Below are 24,273 nucleotides of genomic sequence, written 5' to 3' on the forward strand. Positions count from 1 at the left end.
ACAAGGGGGAATAGAGATCTGTAAGGTCCCTGTCAACTTATACCTCGAATGTTGGGAATTTTTCTATTACTGCCCTTTCAATTCACACCAGACATAGTCATTGTTTGAGATGGGGGAGGAAAAAAGAAAGCAAATGATGATCTGGAGTGGTAGGATTTCCTCCCCTGTAAAAGGACTTGGTTGGCTGTTTTGTAGTATGTGACCTGACTCCTTAGGATGAAGTCATGTTTTCTCTCTATAAATTGTATAATAATGTAGATCTCCCTTGGAAAGGGCCACAGAGGTCATCTAGTTCAATCTCATTTTACATATGAGATCGACTGAAATTAAATCACTTAACCAAGGTCACATAAGGAGTAATCATCCTATAATTTGTGTATAGATAAAATCCTTTCAGCTAAGTCTCCTGAAAAATAGTGGTATGGCTTTAGCTTGACCAGAAAAAAACAAAATGGGATGATGACCTGCTACAATACTGATCTTTCCTCATTTCAAACCTTTATAAAATTCCCTGAAGAAACCATATGCTTAGTAGACTCAAGTATCCTAAAAGGAATTTTAAAAAATAGCATAAACTATACAATTTTCAGATTTTTTTTAAAGAAGGAAAGATACATAAAGAATTTAAGACAATTCTCTGAATCCACTATCAAGGAAGCATTAAAGTGAGAGAAAGGGAAAAAACCAGATATATTCAATTTAATTTGCTTCAACATAATCATGGAAAACCAGGTCAGACTTGGCCTCTATTAGTTAGACAACTAAATAAATGCAGAAATACTCAGAATTAGCTTGGAGCTCTGTGAGGTGGAAAACCAAGTTGCTGCCTATCCTTTCCTATAATACAGCTGCCTTCTGTTTCCTGTTTGTCTGTTGATCTAATATAGATTGTTAGCCCACTGTGGAGAGAATAGATGTATGGTTTCTCTATTTGGTAGACATCTGTTGTTATAAAGCAACTATTTGTGGCTGGAAATCATCTGATTGGGGAATTTTGCATTTGAGAGTATATCTTCATAGCTTCTCCTTGAAAATCACAAATGCACTATGTATATATTTCAGTTGCATTTAAACACACAGAAAAAAATGTACATCCCTGGAGACATGTATTTCATATACATTAAAAATACTGCAAATGTGTGTATGTGCCTGTGTGCATGTGTGTGTATACACATGTGTGTGTGTGTAATTTTTACATTCAATGTCCTGGTTATTTTTAAAAAATAAACATTTAAAAGAGAATAATACAATCAAATAAAAAAGCTGCCCTGGCCAGAGAATTCATCACATAGTAGCCAAGCTTTTGGCACTTACCATCACCCAGTGAAGTTTGTTCAAAGTACCAGCTAACTACTTAGCTAGACTGATCCTCAGATGACAGACACTTCCTGTTTCTGAGTGTGCACTCAAATCTTTTCCATTCTGGGAGCACCTGCTTGTGGTTTGTTGACTTTGTCTTTCAGATGTGTTATGTTCCATTATAGAGTAATTCTTTCCCAAATTAATAGTTTGCCTTGAAGATGCCTTGAAGAATCTGTCATGAAACTGAAAAATAAAGAGTGACTGCAAATAACATGGCATCAGACATGTCTGTATGGGATATGTATGGGACAGCTAGGGCTTTGCCAGGACACTTGCTCCCTGGAGAACTGTACTTTCCTGGTGTGTGTTCAAGTGTTTCCTTTTTTCATGGTTACTTACCAGTCCACCACCAGGCTATGTTACCACTCATTTGACCAAAAGACTTAGTTTGACCAAAATTTGCCTCTGCATCTTTGATGAGTTAGGCTCTCTGGCCCCCCCCCCCAAAAAAAGAAAGAATCAATCTCTCTTTCTCATGATAGCCCTTCAAATAGTCAAAATTGATATGAAGGCAACAGTCTTTCCAATGACTGAACTATGCGTGAGATCATACATTACACTAATTTTTATGGATAGGCACATTCTCATCTATTCCAAATTACTTGATCGACCCTTGTTTCTCCTCTGGCAGCCTCACCAAAGGGCCCAGTCACTTTTGTTGTAGCACACAAAAGAGTTAAGTTCCAATTTAAGGATCACTGCCATGTTCCCTTTGATATAGGGAGTTTAATTAAACTTCTTTGTTGACATTCTTTGTGGCTTTTCATTAATTCTCAAACTCCCCATCTCCACTCTCCTGTTATACTGGTCTGTTTCCCTCTAACAAGCAGAGAATTCTCTCTAACAAGAGAATTCCTTCATTTGAAATAAATTCAGTAGTCATTAGAGAAAGAAGAAGAGACAGAGCCTCATTGACTCCCTGAGACTAGCACATGTTCCCTTGCTGGTGATCCTGGGTATATCCCATAGTTTAGGTCTCAAGACCAGGTTTGTGTTCACACAATGTGCCCTGGTGGGGTGTAGTTGGACTGATGCAACAAAAAAGTAGGTCCTGGGGAATGAATGGAGAATGGCATGGGCTTCCTCCTTGTAGCTTTTCTCTTATGATCTCCCCCCATCTCTGCACGGCATAGCTCATTTGGAGAAGTGCACCCTCTTCCCAGTGGAACTCCCAGCGTCCTGGGGACCTCATGCTTGTAGTTGTGCTAACATGAGACTTTGGAATGTTGGGCGCTACAATGACTATATTGGGGGAAAGATGCAATTCTTTTTGCATTAGCAATTCTTCTAGTAGAAGAAGCTGGGTTTCCAGCAGTACTTTTGACCTTATTTTGAAAACTTTGGGAAGAAACCGTTTTTGAAAATAATCCATTAAAAAGAATTATAGCAGAATTGCAGTGCATATTCTATATAATGCAGCCCCACCATGAGCAGTGGGGTGAAATGCAAATCTTCTGGTCTAGTCTTGTTTTTGAATTGGCCTATAAGTAACATTTCTTTGTGGTTTCTGCTAGAGAAGAGACAGTTTCCCCTTCTTGTCATTATGTATACAGTATTTCCTTTTGAAAAGTGTCAGTACCTTCATTGTTACTGATCTCATAGACATAACCGGCTGTGGATTTTTCAGCATGCTTTTATTTACCTTTTTTTTTTGATAGCCTCTTCACAATAGGAACTCAGCAAATAGAGATGAAAGAAACCCCATGGTACACTAATTAGTTCTTAACCTTTGGCCAAATAACATGTGCATGCCCCACTGAGGTCAATGTCCCCAGGAACCACTCCCAAGAACACTTTAGAACCTGGAAACTGCAAGCGAGGGGATATTTGGATGTGCTTATAAGCATATGGGGGCTTATTTCTGCTTACTGCCTTTTTAAAATTCTTTCCTTTTTCCTCTTATAACACTTAACTCCTGAGAAATTCACTATAATCAAATTAGTCTCTAAACAACGAGGTATTATTAGTGGAGTAAGGGGAGCAAAAAGGGAATGAGTTCCTCCACACACACCCCCACACACATTCTCCCTTTATATTAACTTTGTCTTGACACAAATCCCTTATCTACTATGGGCCTCTGTTACCTCATCTATAAGACAAGGGAGCTGGATTGGATGGCTTCTACATTTTTGCCAGTCCTAAAGCTGTGATTCTTTGTTCCCTCCCTGTTTTCTTTGCACCAGGTAACATACTCTACATGGCTTGAGAGTAATGTGACGGTAGTAAGTTCAGTGTTTGGGGCAAGGGTCATGCCTCTTCTTTGTATAAGCTATTAGACATGAATCTATATTACAGATATGATATCAAATGTGAATTTCAAAACTACTCAACCCTGTTCAAACCATTCTTTAGAGGATGGGATTTGGCTATTTCCTGATCAATAACAATGGACATACTTGGAATGAGCGTAACAGGATTTAGGAAGGGCTGCAGCAAAGCTCAAGATTTAATTATTTGAGAATATGACCTTCAACAGACATGTGCAAAGGGGACAGACCTCTGGGTGGTCCTGGGTTAAGCTAGAGCCACCATTGGCACAGGTGAGACACAGGAAGTGAGGAAGAGGAGAGCTGAGGAGGCTCGGACTTCCTGTGTGGAGGGAGAGTGTGGTAGTTGGAGCCTGGTGCTTGAAGTGGAGGCCTGAGACTGTTTCTCCATTTTGGTCATGTGAGTGATAGGGACTGATCTCTTTTATTTGCCTCTGCTATCCAAGGCCTTGGGCCTTTGGCCCAGCCTAAGCAGAGGGGGTATTTAAGCCCTATTCCCTTCTCTCCCCTTTCTCTCTCTCTCTCTCTAATACCTTTCTTCCTCCTGTTCGTAATTAAAAACTCCATAAAAGGTTGACTGCTGACTTGAGTTTTCATTTAGGAATTACATAGCTGAATTCCTTGGCGACCTTAAATTAATATATATCAGTCTTTTAAAGTGATTTCCATATCACACAAATGACACAGAAAGTAGAAACTTTCTCTTCCTTTTTAAACAAATAAGAATCTAAACTCTTCTCCATTGGAAGGAAATATGCATTTGGAAAATTCACTGATAAGAAGATAGTCTTTTAGACAATGTAGGTACCCAGCCCAACTCAACTCTTGTACTGGACCCTAATTGTACTGACAAAACAACTTTTGCTTCAATATCCCAAGAATAGCTCATCCTCAAATTCAAAATAATTGATAATCCCTCTGTGAAGTTTGGTATGAATATAATATTCAAAACCAGTTTTACCTGTGAGGATTCTAGTTAACCTGTGACATTTATTTTATTTCTCCTCTTCATATTTACCAATGTTCACCTCTTCCCTATGCCACAGGGAGCTTCTGGAGACCACATGCCGCCTGGCCAACACATTAAAGAAACATGGAGTGCGTCGAGGGGACAGGGTTGCCATCTACATGCCTGCATCTCCACTGGCTGTGGCCGCCATGCTGGCCTGTGCTCGAATTGGGGCTGTTCACACAGTGGTCTTTGCTGGCTTTAGTGCTGAGTCCTTAGCTGGAAGAATTAATGATGGTAAGCATGTCTCTGGGGATGTGGGGGAGAATGGGGTGGAAACATAAAGATCCCCGTAGTCCTGATTCTTCTCTGAGCCAGCCTGTGTAGTGCTTCTTTGATGTTTTGAGAATGCACCTTTCAAAATCAGTGAAGCATATCAGTTTTAGTCCTGGTTCTATCACTAATTAGATGGCTGTTTGACTTAGTCATTTAATTCTTCTAGACCTCAGGTTCCTTATCTATAAAATGGGGACAATAATGGCTCTTCTACCACTTTACAGGGTTATTAAAGGATGAAATAAGATCATGGACATGAAAGCTGAATAAATTGAAGAGATGATGATTAGATGGGACAAAAGGAGAAATTTTAAAATGTATCATTCAAAAAAGCACTCTTGTAATCTGCCTGGCTGTGAGTTTCATCAGGCCCATATTCTCTAGCAATTGTTGAGAATTATAACTTCCTTCAGCTTTTTATGGAGATTGAAGATTTGGAACATTGGGAAATCAACTCCTTACCTCTTCCTGAGTTTTCTATCCTACTCCAGACTATCCACAGAGGCTTCCTCAGAGTCTGACTGTCACCAAAATGTTGGTTGCTCTAGTTAGGCGCTAAATATAGGAATAGGTAGGGATGCATTAGTACAGGGGGTTCTCATTGAAATCTGGTGAAAAGATGGCTATCCTTAAGAAGGCACTAGATTAAAAACATTTAGGATGCAAAAGGATCCCAAGATACTTCCTTTGTTCTATTGGCTGGCCAAATTAATCTCTTTGCATCTTATCCCTGTATACACTGGGGTTAGATTACTTTTGTAAGAACTCTAAATGGCAATGGATACATTGATTGATGGATCTTGTTTCTATATTCCTTGTGTCATCAAGGCTCTCCAAAAGCAAGCTCTTCCTAGCCTCTTCCATGTGAAAGTCTATATCATACAAGCATACTGATGCTTACTCAGTAGGACCACCCATTGCACATGTATTTTTTGCTCCTATTTCTATAAGACTTGATAGAGTTTAGGTTGCTACTCGCCTTAACGTTACCTCTAAGGTAAACATACGATAGACAGGTCTTGAGGTGCTGCTCAACTTTGGGTTTATGTGAAGAGATCCCAGTATTGCCATCTTATGAAATGGCTCTTCCATTAAGAGACAGGGGTCTCACAACCCATCTAATGCACATTACAATGAAGGGCAATGAAAAGTGAAGGGAAACTTGGGATTTGTACCAAGGACATACTTTTATTTTCTAAGGACAATAGACCAGGCTGACTGCCCTAGAGAAAGCCAAGTGCATAATGTGTTATAATTATGACACACATTACATGCTATAATACATATTTATATTATCATATATTATATTTATGTTGTCATACAAATATATAATATGTACATATATTTATATTTTAAACTCTTACCTATGTTTTAGTGTCAATTCTAAGACAGAAAAGTAGCATGGGCTAGGCAATTGGGGTTAAAGGATTTGCTCAGGGTCATACAGCTAGGAAGTATTTCAGGTCATATTTGAATCCAGGTCCTCTTGATTCCAAAGCTGGCATTCTATCCACTGTGCCACCTAGCTACCCCTTATGCTACATGTTTTATGCTATATTATTGTCCTGTGTTCCTCCCTATGACTACCCTCCCCCAACCTCCGAGAAGTATCCTGGGACAATGGATAGAGACCTGGCCATGAAGACCTGGTTTCAAGTTCCATCTATGACACTTACTGGCTCTGGCATTCTGGGCACATCACTTCCCTTCTCTGTAGCCCAGGCAATTCTCTAAGTGTGTAAGTTGCAAAGAGAAGGCAGAGGAGTTCTTCCCTGGGGTTCACAGATGAAATCACAGTTCTAGTCACAAAAAAACCCTCTTCTAGACTTGATGGCAGGAATACATTTGCCAGGGAAGTTATTTGTCAGAAGACTCCTATTCAGGTAGTTTAGATTAGATGGTATCTGAGATTATTTTTGATTTTGTGATTGTATTTTAACTAATTTATATATATACATATTCCCTCATCTGGGTCTAGCACAGTGCTCTAAGCTGTTTAATAAATATTTATTGAATAGATAAATGAGCAATGCATGATATATTATGCTTTTCACAATATATTTACAGCATGATGGACATTTTCCTTTTGGATTGCATTAAGAAAAATATATGTGGGTGAATTCTGGGTAAATGTCAACCCTTTTTCATAAAGGTCTGACAGGGAAATAGAATAGTACAGGGTTGAAAGCAATGGATAAGAATTAGGAGACTTGAGTTTTAGTATTACCTCTGCTACTGACCTGCTTGGTGTTCTTGGGCAAGTCACAACCTTTCCCCATATGTAAAATAAAGGAGTTGAACTATGTGATCTCTATGACCTCTTTCAGCTCTAAAAGGTTTATTGTTTATTGATAGCAGTCAAAAAGCTTGGCTTGTGAGATTTAAAATAGTGAAGCCCATAAACTGTAGTGAGTTAAAATGGTGGAAGATATAAATTGTGATAGATATAAGAGAGGGTGAGTAAATTTGACTGCAGAAAATATGTTTCACTCCAGTGTCTTGGTTTTTAAATCAAATATAAGGTGGTCACCAGGGAAATATTCCCAATTATTCAAATACCCAAGTCAACTGGGTTTTATAGAGATTTTAATTAATACAAATGTGGAATTAAAGAAAAGAGAGAAAGAGAGAAAAAGGAAATAAGTATGAAGGGCCTTAAGCCAACATGGCCTAGACCTGAGTCTTAAGAGAGAGATATCAGTCAGTCAGTCTTTTAACACTCACCACAAGGTCTGCCTAAGCAAGGATTCTAGTGACATCAGGCCAGCATCATCTCAGCTGCTTTCACCAGCTCCCTCCTCCATCTGAATGTTTCAGAATCAGTCCTCCCTCGATCTCTGAGCTCTTATTTTTAAGGGCAAAATCTCCTATGTCGCCTCCCCTAAGTTCTTCCATCTACCAATCACTGTAGATGTTTTCCAAAAGACAGCCCATTTTGAATTCACAGCTGAGTAGATTAATCTCTTTAGTAAGTCAGAAAAAAAATGCTGCTGTGTCGACTAATTTCATTAAGAGAAAACCTCTGAGAAAGTTTTCACCTTTTAGGTCTAAGTAGTTTACAAGTTGCCCCACCTTTATAGGCACCAAGCATCCCATTGTATCAATTCCAAAAACAGGCATGGCTCAAAGAACTCCTTTCCTTTATAAGTATGGTTTTCAAGTACTTTCATTTTTTAGCAAGGAGTTTTCTGCCCTAAAGCAGTCTTAAGTAGGGATGGAGTAGGGATACTCCCATAGCAAGGAGTTTTCACATTCAAGTAGAGTTCTCACTATCTGGTAGGGAATTATTTCAAGTAGGGAATTGGAGGATTCCTCAATGTGGAGTAAAATTTTTAACATTCATAAGTCTGTGAAATTTTAAGGTTTACAGGTTCAAATCTGTTATCCTACTTGTATTAACTGGGCAATTTACTCAACCTCCCTGGGATTACATTTCCTCATCTGCATGAGGAGAGCATTGGATTAGGTGATCTCTGTGGTTCATTGATAGCTGGTTGTAGGTCCCTAGATGGCTCTTATCTGCCTTTAGGTAGTCCAGAGATCTATTTTGGATTGACAGAGACCCTCTTGAGGCCAGTATACAGTAAGCCTGAACTCTGGGGTTAGCACTCTATTGCTCTGATTTCCTTAGGAGACTTGCGACAAGAAGTTGACTCAGTGTAGCTGACCAAAACTCTCATGACTGATCCATTCAAGCAGAGATCCTTTAAGCTAGAGGTCAGCAAATTATGGCCTGTGGGCCATATCTGGTGGGCTCTATTTCGCCAACTGTGTCCAAGACTTATATCAACACTATAAGAACCAGAGTGGCTTTTGTGGTTGAGAAGTTTAGGGGGCATTTTTATGGGCCTCCACAAAGGTGAACTTTTCTCACTTCTGGGTTCTTTTATCCATGTCTCTTAGGATGACATTTTCTAAATTCAGAATAACTGGAGGGGCGTTTTAAATATCTAATGTTCACAGTACTATTAAAAATCTTTGAAAAGAGGTAAAGAAACAAAGCTGGAGCAAGGGTTAATGCAAAGAATTGATATGAACTATTGTTATGTTGGTCTAAGACAGAAGTTCTTAACCTGGGGTCTATAGACACCCAAGGGATCTATGGATATATTTTAAGGAGTCTGTGTATTTGGATGGGGAAAATGACATCTTTGTTTTTACAAACTACCAACTCAAGCTTAACATTTCCTTCAATTATGAATTTTACAAAATAACTATTCTGAAAAGTGGTTCCTAGGTTTCACCAGAGTGCTGAAGGGGTTCATGACACAGAAAAGGGAACCGCTAGTCTGAAAGACATGGATGAGAACAAGTACTTATTTCACCTCTCTGATATGTTCAAGTTTGACAAAGCTACCATATACACTATGCTTTTTAGCACCTGCATTGGGTAAGGAAGCTTACAAATGAGACAGAAAGATAGAACTTCTCTATGGTAGGCTTAGCATTGTGGTTTGTAAAGACTAATTAGAAGCCCAGGCTAGGTGGCTCAGTGGATAGAAAGCCAGACCCAGAGAAGGCAGCTCTTGGGGTCAAATCTGGCTTCAGACCCTTCCTAGGTGGGTGACCCTGGACAAGTCACTTATCCCCAGTTGCCTAGATCTTACTTTTCTTCTGCCTTGGAATTGATACTTGGTATCAATTCTAAGACAGAAGGTAAGGGTTTTTAAAAAAAAAGGAAAAAAACACAAGCTAATGAATATAGATAATTGAAAGATCTCCAAATTTATCTTTATAATTAGCAAAATGCAAAGTGCTCATCACCTACAACCAAGGAGTCCGTGGAGGACGGATTGTCGAGCTGAAGAAGATAGTGGATGAAGCTGTGAAGAACTGTCCAACTGTCAAACATGTCTTAGTAGCTCACAGAACAGACAAGAAAATCCACATGGGGAACTTGGATGTCCCTCTTGAAGAAGTAAGTTCATTCAGTGTTAGGGTTTCTGGCTAATTATTTTTTCCTTTTCTCCCAGAAATTTAGTCCCAGTAAAGTATTGACTGATTAATGTTATCCTAACAAGAGCATTTTATGTTTTTACTGGAGATTCTGGGCAGAGTTATTTGGCTATAGGGAAATTCATAAGAATCATAATCCTTAAACTGAACTTTACCTCTCCTCTGCAATTTGTGGATAGAATACTGGATTTGAAGTTGGAAGATCTGGGTTCAAATCCATGCTTTTCCATTGACCTCCTTTTATAACTTTGGATAATTTCCTTAATCTTCCTGGTTTATAATTTCTTATCTGCATAAAGATTTGGGCTATATGATCTCTGAGGTTATTCCTGGTACTAAATCTGTAAATCTAAATCCATGTATCAGTGTTGATTTGCCTGAAAATAATCTTTACCTGTAATAGAAGGACCAGTCAATGAGAATCCAGTCCTGGCTAGTACTCCCACTTCAGCTCAATGAACTCTTTCTCCTCATTGAATGTAACAATTTTAAGACTGAAGATTGGCTTGCAGAACGTGTGTTGCTGTTTGTAATTTATTTTAAGAAAGGATATAGGTGAACAAGAAAGGTCCTGTGAACAAATGGGGAGAAGGAGGTTATTGGTAGCCTTTTTTTGTGGTTGGACATTCTGTATTTACTTTTTTTTTTAAGGTATATAAGGTAGTGACTATATTTAATTTAGGTCCTCTAGATACTCTTGGTTTTGTGGGTTGTTTTTTTTTACAATATTACATTGATTTCAATGAGTCCTTTGGCAGCAATTCAGGATTCTCTGAGTGGCATCTAGTCACTGAAAAAATATATAGGCTTGTCTGGCCAGACACACTGGGAAAAAAAGTGGATGGAAAAATGTGTACTGCATGTAGCTGGATGGTCAACCAACTGAATGCCCACAAAAGGTACTAAATGAAGGTGTAAGAATAAATAGAATATGTATTCATGCTTAATAACTTCAGAAATTCAAGTGGACAATGGAATGCTACTGTATTATAAGAGATGATGAGTAGGTTGATTTTAGAAAGACATGCATGAACTAATGAAAAGTGAAATGAATAGACCTAAGAGAACATAGCAATATTGTTCCAAGAGTAAATGTCAATGTTGAAGTTAGTCTGAGGTATGTGAATATTTAAATAAACAACAAAGGACCTATGAAGGAAGATTCTATCCATCCCCAGAGAAAAGAACTGACATATGCAATTATATATTTTGTAGTTTCACACATATATAGCTATCTCAACTGTTGGCCTTCTGTAGAGAGGGGTTAGGAAAGAGAGGGAGTGAAACTCCTTGAAACTCAAATATAACAAAAATATATTAAAAAAGAAATTCAGTGAAATAATTTTGTTTGTAACATTTTTATTCCACCTTGTGGAATTTCTGTGACACTCTGGCTATTAGAAAAGTAAACCCAGCATTCATTTTTTCCCTCATCATTCTCTTGTTTTTTTTTTCTTCAGTTTAACATTTTTTCAGACTACATGTCAATACAAATTTTAATAATCATTTCCTGACATTTTGCAATCTATGTTCTTTCCCTTCCCCCCCCTTCCTTCCTCCCCAAGAGAGCAGATAATATGATATAGGTTATATGTGTACTACCATGCAAAGTCTATTTCATGTTCATCATGTTGTGAAACAAGACATATTATTGCTTGTACAAAGGAAAAAAAAACTCATGGAGATAAAGTGAAATAGGATATGCTTCAATCTGCATTCAGATTTCATCAGTTCCTTCTCTTTTTTCCTGTTTGTAAAAACTAATTTTTCTGTCTTAATAACAACTTTTAAGACAGAAGGTCAAGAATTGAATAGGCAAATGGGGTTAAATTATCTGCTCACATTTACACAGATAGGAAGTGTTTAAGCCCAGATTTGAATTCAGTTCCTTTCAACTTTAGGCCTGGTGCTCTATTTACTGTGCCACCTTGCTGCCACTCCATCAGTTCCTTCTATGATGGTGTATAGATATTTTTTTACTTTTTACTTTTTATAATTACATGTATAAACAATTTTTCTTTTAAAAACCTTTTACCTTCTGTCTCAGAATTAATACTGTGTATTGGTTCCAAGACAAAAGAGCAGTAATGGCTACGCAGTGGGGGTTAAGTGAATTGCCCAGGGTCACACAAGTAGGAAGTGTCTGAGGTCAGATTTGAATCTAGGACCTCTCATCTCTAGATCTGGCACTCTGAGCTACCCAGCTGCTCCCTGAAGAGATTTTTGACAATTTTTTTTTGACATTTCATGATTCAGATTCAAAGAAGCCAAGATGGCAAATGCCATATCTAGGGAAGGAATTGGCAATCTTTCTGTGTAACTCCTTTTGTTTTCTCTGTCTTATCAGGAGATGGCTAAGGAGAATCCTGTGTGTGCTCCTGAAATCATGGACAGTGAAGACATGCTTTTTATGCTTTATACATCAGGGAGTACGGGGAAGCCAAAAGGGCTTGTCCACACCCAGGCTGGCTATTTGCTCTTTGCTGCTGTGACACACAAGGTATTTATTGCAGTCTCGTTATGTGCAGAGAAAGAAAACAGTAATGTCATCAATCTGTTGTTTGCTGCTACTAATTCTGCTGACATGATAACCAAATGAAGTTCACAAATACTCAGCTATAGGTCAAGAACCAGTATAGCTGTTCAACAATAATTCCATCTCTATTTCCCCTCCCTCCAAGCATGTTCCATTCATAAATTCCTTTCATGCATGCAGATCTCCAACTTTTCTGTAACCGATGAATTATATTATAGGGTCCCTTAGCTAATCAGAAGAAGAATCTGAAATTAGGTCTTCCTGTCTCTAAGGATAGTCCATGATCTGCTATACCTCATGAACTCTAAGACATTTCAAAGCAAATGTATTATCCTCTTATATTTTCTCAGCTGACCCTCAGAAGAGGAAGGAAGGAAAGAAGGATGGTAACAAACATTTATTAAGTGCCTAAATATTATCTTTATGATAACACTGTAAGATAAGTCAAATTAGTATCTCTCTTTTACATTTGAGGAAACTGAGGCTCCCAGAGATTAAGTGATTTGCCCAGAGTCACATAGCTAGTGTTTAAGGTTGGATTTGAACTCAGGTCTTCTTGAGTACAAGTTCTCTGTACTACCTACTTGTCCCTTTGAGATAGGAAGGCATTATTCTCCCCATCTAACATATGAAGAAATGGAGTCTTAAGGAAGTGAAGTGACATGCCTGAGGATATATAGATAGTGGGGGATCTGGAATTCTTGTGCTCTGATTCTTACTCATTTTTCCTTTCAATAACATCAAACCAATGGTATGAATTGAGACTGGCTCCAAGGTCAATATTTAGAAATCAAATTGTAATGAAGTCTGAATTTTAATGAAAAAATATGGTGCTGTATACCTGCACATCAGATGTTTGAGACTCAGGAATGTGGTAAGACCAAAAGAAAATGTGGAATGATGGATTGCTTTTAAGATATTATAATGAAAATGCTTGTGACGTCTCTGTATGTAGTCCTTTATACTCTGCTAAGGGCTTTCAGGGATGCTGTTTATTGGATCCTCCTAACAACCCCATAATGTAGGCAGAAGAGGTATTGTTTCCATTTTCATAGGTGAAGACTGAGATTCAGAGACTATGTGTATGCCCGGGACTCAAACCTGGGTCTTCCAGTCAATGCTTTTCCCAAAATACCACATTGCTTTTCTACAGTCAGGTTTATAAATGCAGCATGATACATCGTGTAGGAGAAAGGGAATTCAAATACCAGACTCAGCTCTGCCAGTAATTCTGTGACCACTTTCAGGCTCAACTTCCTCATTTGCAAGAGGAAGAGGTTAGATTTGATTACTAAAGTCTCTTTTATCTTTAACATTCCAGAATTCTTTTTTTTTTTAAACCTTTGACCTTTTGTCTTAGATTCAATACTGTGTATTGATTGGTTCCAAGGCAGAAAGCCATTAAGGGCCAGGCAATGGGGTTAAGTGGCTTGCCTAGATCACACAACTAGGAAATGTCTGAATTAAAATTTGAACCCAGGACCTCCCATCTCTGGGCCTGGTTCTCAGTCCACTGAGCTACCCAAATTGCCCCTGCATTCCAGGATTCTTAAATGAAATCAAATTGATTAGTTCTTTAGAAAAACTTAGATGTAGCACATGGAAATTATTTATATATGCATATATATAAAGAGTGAACTTTAGTATCATTTTGCAAAATAGTATCATTTTGGAAAATAATACAGAGAGCTTGATTAAGTCTGTTTATTTTAAGATCTTAGGAATTCTGTTTCTTTTAATGTGGGGGACTTGTCAGGGTATCCTTTGCCTTTATTGTATGAGAACCCATATTCCCCATGTAGGACTAGCTTTTTTTGTTGTGAGAGGGAGGAAGTTGATACATATCTGTGATATCTTGGTTTGGAGAAGTCCTTGTGTGAAAATTCCTTCTTCTATGCAGATTTAGATTTAGTCGCCTTGGACACTGAGAGGTTAAAGGACTTGTATATGTATTAGAGGTAAGATCTGAATCTAGGTCTTCTTAACTTGAAGAGCAGGATTTTTTTTTTCCCAGATACAGTTTTAATTGTAGGTGCCTGAAGGAGCAAATTCTATGCCATAGCAATTATTCTCACTTACCTCCATTTCTCACACCCAGGTTTTCTCTCCAATTTCTTATCATGGTCTCTGCATTATATTTTCAAAGTTTCCTTTTGTCTCCTTCATTTAATAGATAAGAAAAGAGAAACATGGTCTTGCCAGCCAAGGTAGTGGCAGAATTCTGATTCAAACTCAGGACCTTTAAACCCAAGTCCAATGTGCTCTGTATCCTATTGATGGAGCAATTAGCATTTTTTTTTTTGTTGGGTCTCTGACCAGGTTGTGGCCTTTTCCAGATACAGTTATTGGGCTATCATTTCAGTAATCTGAGTCAAAGGGTAGAGTGTGAGGGAAGGGATTGAGTGATCAGGTCCTTCTCTGAAAAGGGTCATGTACTCCAAAGGAACAGACAAAGGAGAAGCTGGCTCAGGGTTCTTTCAATCATCTACAGAATGTGGTAAGAAATCCAATTCTAAGAACACGCAAACATGTCCCATGACAAAGAGTGGGGATCATATACCCTGAAGTGATATTAAGGTTTGGTTTTTTTCCTTTGAAAATTCCATATATCTCAGGGACATATTAGGCATCATGACCTTATCAACCCAGACTTTATCTTTGCACAGGTAAAAAAGATTTCTTTATTACACACACTTCCCATCCCCTCAGGTACAAGTATTAAAGAAATTTTGACGACAGTAAATCTAAGTTGACTTCTTCTGGTGAGTTTCCTTGTGTGTCTCAGAACTGCATTTTGACATTTTGTATTCAATAGCTGGAGACTCCAGGGATACTAAAACAGACTTAAAAAAAAAAAGTACAAGGCAGACTCTTTGATTGGTTTTGCCAGCTTCTGGGGCTTTTGTTTCCCATCTGGCAAGAGGTGGCACCAGCTAAATTTGCTAGAGCGATTGTGAGGTGAATCAGTGAGAGCAATGTCAGGAAAGAGCTCATAGTCTTTGCCAGCATAACTTGTCACACATAATCACCCCATTGATGGAGAACTCCCATCTGCTTTCTCTGAATTCCTTAGGCCACTTAGAGCAGAGAAGACCTCTATTGAGCTGCTTAGTCACTGCCTTATTTAGGCTTTGGAATGATCATATTCTCCAGAGCACTAGCAAAGCTTGCAAGAGTTTAATGAATTGCCCTCAGACTCCCCAACTGTTTTTAATCTTCCACTTAGGTTTCATTTACTGCTAATACTTTTGCTGAGGTCATTAACTGCCTTCTGGGAATGAGCATTGGACTTAGCATGCTTAGAAAACCAACTGGCCCTTTGCTCAGGTACTTGATTTCTCATTGGCTCATATTTACATGGCACATGAGGATGGGCAGGGTCCATGCCATTTGCAAATAATGTAATTTGCAGCAGACATTATCATTACATAAATTCCAGTGGGGTGAGTTTTATGAATCCTGTGAAGACATGCTGACTCTTAGTCTTCCTGAAACTGAATGTCCTCAGCTGCAAAGGACAGAATCATGGAAAATGGGAGCCAGAGGGAGAGAAGCAGATTTTCTTCTTTAAAACTATGCTTTGGGGCACGGGCACTCTTTTTACATCTTTGAGGAACATTTGAGAGATGGAATCAGATGACTACTGTTATTTCTCCCAGATTTTGGTATAGTATGATCACACCTGGTCTTGATTTATCACCTGGGCAGGAGACAAATAAATAGAGCTTTTATACAGCATTTTAAGGTTTACAAAGTGCTTTATATATATTAACTTACTTGATCCTCCCAATGGCCCTGTGAGGTAGGTGCCATTATTATTATCATCCTCATTTTCCAGATGAGGAAACTGAGGTTGAGAGAGATTGAGTGATTTGCGCAGGGTCATGCAGTTAGTATCTGAGGTAGGATTCAAACTCAGGTCTTCCTAGCTTGAAGTCCCATGTTCAATCCATTGTGACACCTAGCTACTTTAAAAATGGAGATCACCCAGGTGGAGACTCAGGTGAGATTATAGGGAATTCTGGGAAATACCAAGGGCTTCTGGGGATTGAAGTCTAGGGTTCAAATCTTCATTTTTACACTACCTCTAAAATGGAAGAGGGATAAAGGAAGTGGGGAATCCCTTAAATGCATGGAGATTTTTAGGGCATTTTATGAATGGAAACTGTATCTCTGTATGATATCATATGATAACTTGGTAGTAGGGAGGAAGAGAGAAAAAATCTGTTCCTTTTCCTGTATTTTTGGGAACAACTGTAATTAGTGCTTTCCATTCTTCTTGTTCCCTTCTTTGTTCCCTTCTCCTTACCCCCATTTCTGTGCCTGCTGTTACATCTCTTGCTCTTCCTTTTCCCAAAGTTTCCCTATGGAAATATTATTACCTTGGCTAGTGAAGTGCTGTGGCTTATGAAGAGAATATTGCAAATGGTAGAGAGTTCCTCAGGAAATGTTGTTCAAAAGAAAGGTTATGATGCTGACATGAGGTAGTGAGGTACTACAGATAGAAAGATTTGGGTTCAAACCTTGCCTTAAATTCTCATGAGCTGTGTGACTTTGGACAAGTCACTTAAGTTCTTGGGCTTCAGTTTCCTTTTCTGTAAAATGAGGGGTTGGACTTACTGATATCTATGCGTTTGTGGGAACAGCATTAGAAGACTAGGGACTTCCATTCCAGCAAGGCTGTGGAATGCTCATTGTATCCCAGTTTGCAAGGTTTCTGGGAACCATAGCTTAGTAATTGCCAGACAGGTAGTCTGCTCCCTAGAACGAGAAAAACAAATATTGTTTGTTCTTTTAAGAAAATCATTGATGCAGGAGTTCTGTGAGAGGAACATAGAATATCCTGTACAAAGCTGGGTCATACATTGACTTGTCGAATTGACATGTTAAATTACCACCTATAGAAAACTCTGTTCAAAGTTACCTAAGTAATCTAAATTCATTGTTTCTATTGATGAGACTTTAGCAACATGGCACTAGAATTCAGTTTTTAGTCTTCTTTCAATTTGCTAGCTTCTCCCTTTCTTGACCACAGATGATCTACCTCAAGCCCCAGTGACAGATATCTCTCAAGTAAATGCCGTGCCATCCCACTCTCCTACCACCATTACTCTTTTACTGATGCCACCATAACTACCACCATTATTTCTACTCATCCAAACATTTATCTAAGATCTCTATCATTATTCTATGTTGACTCATTTTGTTGAGCTGGCTTTCTTTTTTCTTTTTTTTCCCTGTTTCTACTTTAGAAATACAGGATATGAGGAATGATTACCCCTATGTCCAAAGGACCATTTCCTCATCACTATAATTATAATGCTCATCTTTGAACATCTGTCCTTTTTCCAGCACGTGTTTGACTGCCAGCAAGGGGATGTATTTGGCTGTGTGGCAGACATCGGATGGATTACAGGTCACAGCTATGTTGTGTATGGTCCACTTTGCAATGGAGTTACCAGTGTCCTGTTTGAGAGCACCCCAATTTATCCCAATGCAGGTGCGGTGTTTGTGCCTCCTTTTGGAAACAGATTGCAGAGCCTACAGAATTTTAGGATCTGAAGAGACCCCAGAGGACTTCTGGTCCAACAAATACCTGAAAAAGAATTCCCTCTGTTTGTTTGGCAAGTAGCTAGCTTGCTTTTGCTTCAAGGACCTTCAAAGGGAATGGATTGACAGTTTCCTGAGAGGCAGCTGAAGGATGAGAACAAGCAGGGAGGTTTTAGGAAATTATAAAAAGAAGTCAGAAATGTTTGGAGGCATAGCAAGTTTTGGGAAAATGGTGAAAGAAAATTATTACTTCAATTGGAAAAGCAGCAAAATAGAAATAGCTTCTTCCTTTCTATTCTTCTCCCTGCCAACAAATGAAGTGGGCAGTTCAGTGAAGGGAAATAATAAGAATGATGAAACTTGGGCGTATATGGCATTTTAGAGTTACGAAGGTCACATCCATTATCTCATTTGATCCTCTTAGTCACCTTGTGAGGTAGGCAGAAGAGGTTTTATCAGTTCCATTTTACAGATAAGGAAACTATTAGATGCTCAGAAACTATTACAGGCTTAGAGCTCATTAGAGCCAAAAAGTCTAGGTTTTTATGACTTGACACTCAGCATCCTTACCACCGTCTTTTGATAAAGCACCAAATTGGACATTCAATTGCCATTTGAATATATCTTCTCATGTAACTGGCTGCTCAAGTCACTGCAACGACAAACCATTATCTTTTTGGTAAACTATCATATTAATACATGGGGAGCTAGGTGTCACAGCAGATGGTGTGCTGGGCCTGAAATCAGGGAGACTCATCATCCTATGTTCAAATCTGGCTTCAGGCACTTACTAGCTGTGTGATCTTGGGTAAGTCACTTAATTCTGTTTGCCTCAGTTTCCTCATCTATAAAATGAGCTAGAGAAGGAAATGGCAAGGCAAACCATTTCAGTGTCGTTACCAAGAAAACCCCAAATGGATTCATGAAGAATTGGTTGTAACCAAAATTAAGTGAACAATAACAATAAATTAATATATGTCCCCATGATAAAATAGCCAATTATTATAATTATATAACAAGGATAATTCAGGAGTTTTACTTGATAATTATAATAGTGAAAAGTTGTGAGTACATTAAATTTTTCCAAATTGTAAACTATACTTTGTAAATGTATAAACTCTACTTTCAAAAATGTGGCCATTCAAAGCATCTCTGTGGTAGATCCTTTTGTTAAGTGGAAAAATCTGGATGTTTATATTCTGAGTTTTCTTAAATCAGGGTTTTATATATATGGATAGATAGATAGATAGATAGATAGATAGATAGATAGATAGATAGATAGATAGATAGATAATGACAAATTTGTTTCTGTCTCAGGATCAGCTAGAAATCCTATTTTGTCAAGTTGATGTTTGCTCCTTCAGATCCTCTGGATAAATCTGTCCATATACTATGGAACAATTTAAGGATAATGTAGTACACTTTATGAGAGAGTCACCAAAATCATAACAGGGAGATTGCTCTTATTTATAACTTATTAAAATATAAGATAGCTATCTTTTTTTTTCTCAATGGAAGCTAATTCAAACTCTGCTTTTTCAACTTATTTAGCATTAAGAGAAGTTTGTTTCCTAAAAATGTGATTCACAAGGAACTTAGTGTCCTGTGACAATAGTAGAATATTAACATAGCCTAGGATTTATAGCTCTGCACTGAGGATAAATTAAATTACCTTGTAAATAAATTAAAAAAGACCTGCCAGTATCAAATAGCTTATAGCTACTGCTTTGTCATTTAGACTTGTTTAGACTTATCAATACCATTCTATGACCCATGGGAATGACAATGAATTTGGGGACATTTTGCAGGTCGATACTGGGAGACAGTTCAAAGACTGAAAATTAATCAGTTCTATGGTGCTCCTACTGCTATACGGGTACTATTGAATCATGGAGATGCTTGGGTTAAGAAATATGACAGATCATCCTTAAGAACCTTGGGATCAGGTAAGAGACACATTTACTTAACTTAAGGGAAGTTTGAGATATAACTTTTCCTATTCAATATGCTCAGAGGTTAAATGAGTCTTATAAAAAACAATATAACTGAAAAGCAAGAGAAAATGTGGTTTTGCATTTTGGATTACACTCATTTTGGGGCAGCTAGATTTCTCAGTGGACAGAGTCATACCTGGAGATGGGCTGTCCAGGGTTCAAATTTTTAACCTCAGATGCTTCCTAATTTTGTAACCCTGAGCAAGTCACTTGACCCTAATTGCCTATTCCTTACTGTTCTTCTGTTTTGGAACCAATACTTAATATTAATTCTAAATCAGAAGGTAATGGTTTAAAAATCATTTCATGAAGAGAGAACATGGTTTAATGTGTATGCCTGAAAGTTATGCTTAGAAAACTTTATGTAGTATTTGGATAACTCTGAGTTACATTATTCTTGCCTCATGATTGATGTAATCATTAATTAACAAGTTTTTATTAAGTGCCCACTATGTACTAGGCACTAGGGACACAAATACAAAGAATGAATGAATGAAAAAAATTATTTATTGCTTATAACGTATAAAAACTGGGCTAAGCGTTGGGTAGATAAATAGAAGTGAAAGACAATCCTTTCCCTTAACGAGCTCACATTCTAATGGGAAAGATAACCCATATAGAATGTTCTAGGTGCAAATCCCATGAACCTTAGGGTACAGCAGCAAAGTCATTTGCAATGATAAAATCAAATCAGTTTCTAATGTTGAAGCACTTGATCAGAACCAAGGACTTTGGTGGCAAGAACTTTCCTCCCTCTGTCTTGAGTGGCTGTTGCTGCATTGTCTTCAGCAGCAGTTTTCAAGCCACATCTCCACATGGGTTGCTTTCTAAGATGAAGGCTATGAAGGATGGGCTGGAAGTAGGATCACTGATTTTTGGTGGCATTGGGAAGGAAAGTGCTGATACTAGCACGACTTTGGGGCTTATCTGACTATGAGTGGGAGTTGGTTGGCTGTTAATCTTTGGTGGTGGTGGTGGTGAGAAAGATGATTCCCTTCTCTACTGTGATTTCTTCCCTCAAAGATGACTCTGTGGGGCTTGGCAGGACTGGGAGTCCCAGGGGACCACTGCTATTCCCAAGGCTCTTGGGTTCAGTTCCAGACTATTTCTAATAGAGTATGAGGGGAAATAGTAGAGATGTTGGTAGTTTGACTTGCCTGGAACATCCTATCCCTTATTTCTCTCTTAGTGTACCTTGCAGTTTCAGTTTTGTTGCCTTGCTTCCCAGTAGGTGACAGTTGTGGGAATGGCTGGACTGTTTTCCATAGGACTTGCTTTCCCAGATGATGGCTATAGGGGCTGGGCTGGAAATAAGAATGGTGGTTTGGGGGCACTGATATTCCCAAGGTTTAGGGGCTCAAGGTCCTGGGCTTTTCCATCTGGACCTCCAGGAAGGTGGTGGCTGTGGTTAATGGGGAGAAATAGGGAATAAATATTTATGCACCACCTACTAGATGCGGGGCACTATGGTAAGAAATTTGCAGTTATCTCATTTGATCCTCACAATCCTGTGAAACAGATGTTATCCCCATTTTACAGTTGGGGAAATTAAGTGACTTTCCCAGGGTCACACAGCTAGTAAGTCTCTGAGGCTGGATTTGAACTTGGGGCTTCCTGACTCCAAAGCCAGTGCCCTACCCACTGTACCCACTTATGCCTCTAGGCATCTGGTAGTCTAACTCACTCAATGCAATTTGTCTTTTGTTTCTCAGGGAATTTTACAATCCCTATCTTCAGTCAGATTGCTTATATTCTAATGAGAGAGAGAACACACATACACACACACACACACACACACACACACGCGCGCGCGCACACGCACAAAGTAACATTAAGGGGCAACAGGGGCATAAAGACTGGGGCACTGTACTCATTTTCTGTCGCTACAAGGGCTCCTCTGCTCTGGACACAGGCGTGGGATCTACCCAAGTGGTATATGACCTTTAATAAATGAGAGGATTAGCTCCATTTTCCTGTGAATGGACAATCATGTTTAAACTAAACTAGAAGTGCTAATACTATTCTACCTCACCAGGAGGTTGATACTTAAAGCTATCTTAAACCTAAAGCCATTTGCAGGATTGCTGTTTAGGCATTTTACCTAATTTCAGCTCAGCTCTGCACTGCATCCCTTAGAATCCATATCTTTTGGCAAGCCAAGTCAGGACTTGGACTCTTCCACTTATTGCTGAAGCTTCCCTTGCTAATAGTTAGCTTTACTCATTGGATGTGGGACCTCTGAACTCCTCAAACTCTTTTGATTTGGACAAATCTGGACAGATTCATCTGGAGAAAGAAGTTCTATTATTTGCTAAAGAAAGGAATGTGCTGCCAGGGCTCCACATCTAAACTTGATTAGCTGAGTCTATGTTCCATGTGGAATTGATAGCAGGGATGGGGGATGAGTGCAGCCCATTCTCCCACCTCCTTTACAGGGAGCCTAGAGATAGAGCCCACTACTTCCTACATGGGAGAGTCAAAGTAAGAGACTGAGTAGGAAGATATCTCTTCTTGTAAAAGGTCCATTCAGTCATCTGCTCCTCTGGATCATCAGCCAATGAGAGGGTTCCGTCTTCATTTCAGAGTGACTATGTCGTGTTGAGCCACCATATGGTTGGAGGCACCTAAGGAGTTTATCATCTCCAATGCATCCAACTGCTGAGCTACCATGTCCCTTGAGTACCCAGAAATTTACAGGTAAACTCCAGGCACACAATCTCCATGATGGCACATATAGGACAATTTGACCTCTGTTGTGTAATTAAATATAGAATAAATATGAAAAGAGTAAATGCAAATAAACATAAAGTAGTAAAATAATACATAATTAAGGAGGTAGGTAGGTAGAGCACCTCTAAAATACAGATTAAATTGAATTGATGACTTGGTGATTAAGAGGTTCTAAAAGCTGCCTGTTGAGAATAATTTTATCATCAAGATTTCAAGCTACCACAGAAAATCCTGTACTCAGTGACTATTCAACAATCAACTGTTTTTAATTATGACCACTTTCATAAACAAAAAGGAAGAGAAACATGAACACATGACATCCAAAGCCTTTGAATAACATTTCCTTTGTAAAAGGGAACTCATGTCTTTTGTAACAACCTGTATGTCGTTGGTTTGATTGAGTACAGAACTATGTCATGTTGGCTAACCACCAGCGGAAAGACCTTTATACTTCAAGGATGTCAGTAAAAATGCCTTGGGAAGCCAAGGTGAACTAAAATTCAAGGAAATTTGAATTCAAATTCACTAGGTAGGTGTACAGTTCAACCAAAAGTGGAATGTGATTTCTACACAGCAGCATACGTAACTTCAGGATCCATGGCATTGATCTACCCCAGACATTAACTAAAATCTTGGAGAGGATAGATGATATCTCATGCTCTCAGACTATGTATACTGATGTGATTGTCATGGTTTTACTACTTCCAGTCTTGGCAGTCTGTGATTTTTAGTATGGAGGAAGAAGTGCAATCCAGTGTGAACCCAAATCATTTCTTTTAAACTTTGATTGATATGTTTGTTTTGACATTTAAAACATTTATAAATTACTCCTACTTAAGTAAAACTAATAATACTATGTATATAATATTTATTATAATGTAATAATAATAATATAGCATATTCATCTAAAAGTACAAGCAACATTTCATATCTGCAGCATCCCCTCACTACAATCATCCTGGCTCAGGGGAACTTACTTAGAAACCAAAAATTAAGGATCTGACTGCTTTTGATTTTTGGCTTCCATTCTAACTTTCTGTTTTATTCTGTACGTAGTCGTCTCTTGTCTTTTTAAAAAATCTGATCTGTGCTTTAGTGTCTGCTTCTGTATTTTCCCATGGCTTTATCTTCCTGACTCTGCCATCTCCTCTGCCTCATCTCTGGATCAAAACAATTGTGGTTGGTCATTAATCATTAAACACTATGCAGTAGATCATGACAGGGTATCCACATCCTATCTTATTTTGAGCCATATAGCTAGCTCTGCCAGGGGCATGATGGGTGATGCCAAAGATGAGGACTTTCTTTTTAGATTTGGGGGGTTTAGCAGATTGATTTCATTTTATATTGCCGGTGGGGATCCAAATTCAAAGCCCAAAGGAATTTTCACAATCCTCTCTTTTATTGTTCTGGTTTCAGTGGGAGAACCGATTAACCAGGAGGCCTGGGAATGGCTCCACAAGGTGGTGGGAGACAGCAGGTGCACAGTAGTAGACACTTGGTGGCAAACAGGTAACAAAGCATTATGACTAACAGTGTGTCAAGATGTGGTTAAGATTAATTTGTTAGGAGAAGCAATGAGTTTAGTGCTAA

At 38.6% G+C, this 24,273-nt stretch overlaps 1 protein-coding gene across 2 annotated transcripts in view; it reads left to right on the forward strand.

The window, feature by feature from the left end:
* Positions 1-24,273, forward strand: part of ACSS1 (acyl-CoA synthetase short chain family member 1) — a 93,334-nt gene that overhangs the window by 51,604 nt on the left and 17,457 nt on the right. For both annotated transcript variants that reach the window (XM_056813804.1, XM_056813805.1), the window contains exons 3-8: positions 4,676-4,875; positions 9,657-9,832; positions 12,218-12,370; positions 17,759-17,906; positions 19,765-19,902; positions 24,100-24,192. In XM_056813804.1, coding sequence (XP_056669782.1) covers positions 4,676-4,875; positions 9,657-9,832; positions 12,218-12,370; positions 17,759-17,906; positions 19,765-19,902; positions 24,100-24,192 — 908 coding nt within the window. The remainder of the gene's footprint in view (positions 1-4,675; positions 4,876-9,656; positions 9,833-12,217; positions 12,371-17,758; positions 17,907-19,764; positions 19,903-24,099; positions 24,193-24,273) is intronic.

The sequence above is a fragment of the Monodelphis domestica genome, chromosome 1 (assembly GCF_027887165.1).
Source record: "Monodelphis domestica isolate mMonDom1 chromosome 1, mMonDom1.pri, whole genome shotgun sequence".
Classification (NCBI taxonomy): domain Eukaryota; kingdom Metazoa; phylum Chordata; class Mammalia; order Didelphimorphia; family Didelphidae; genus Monodelphis; species Monodelphis domestica.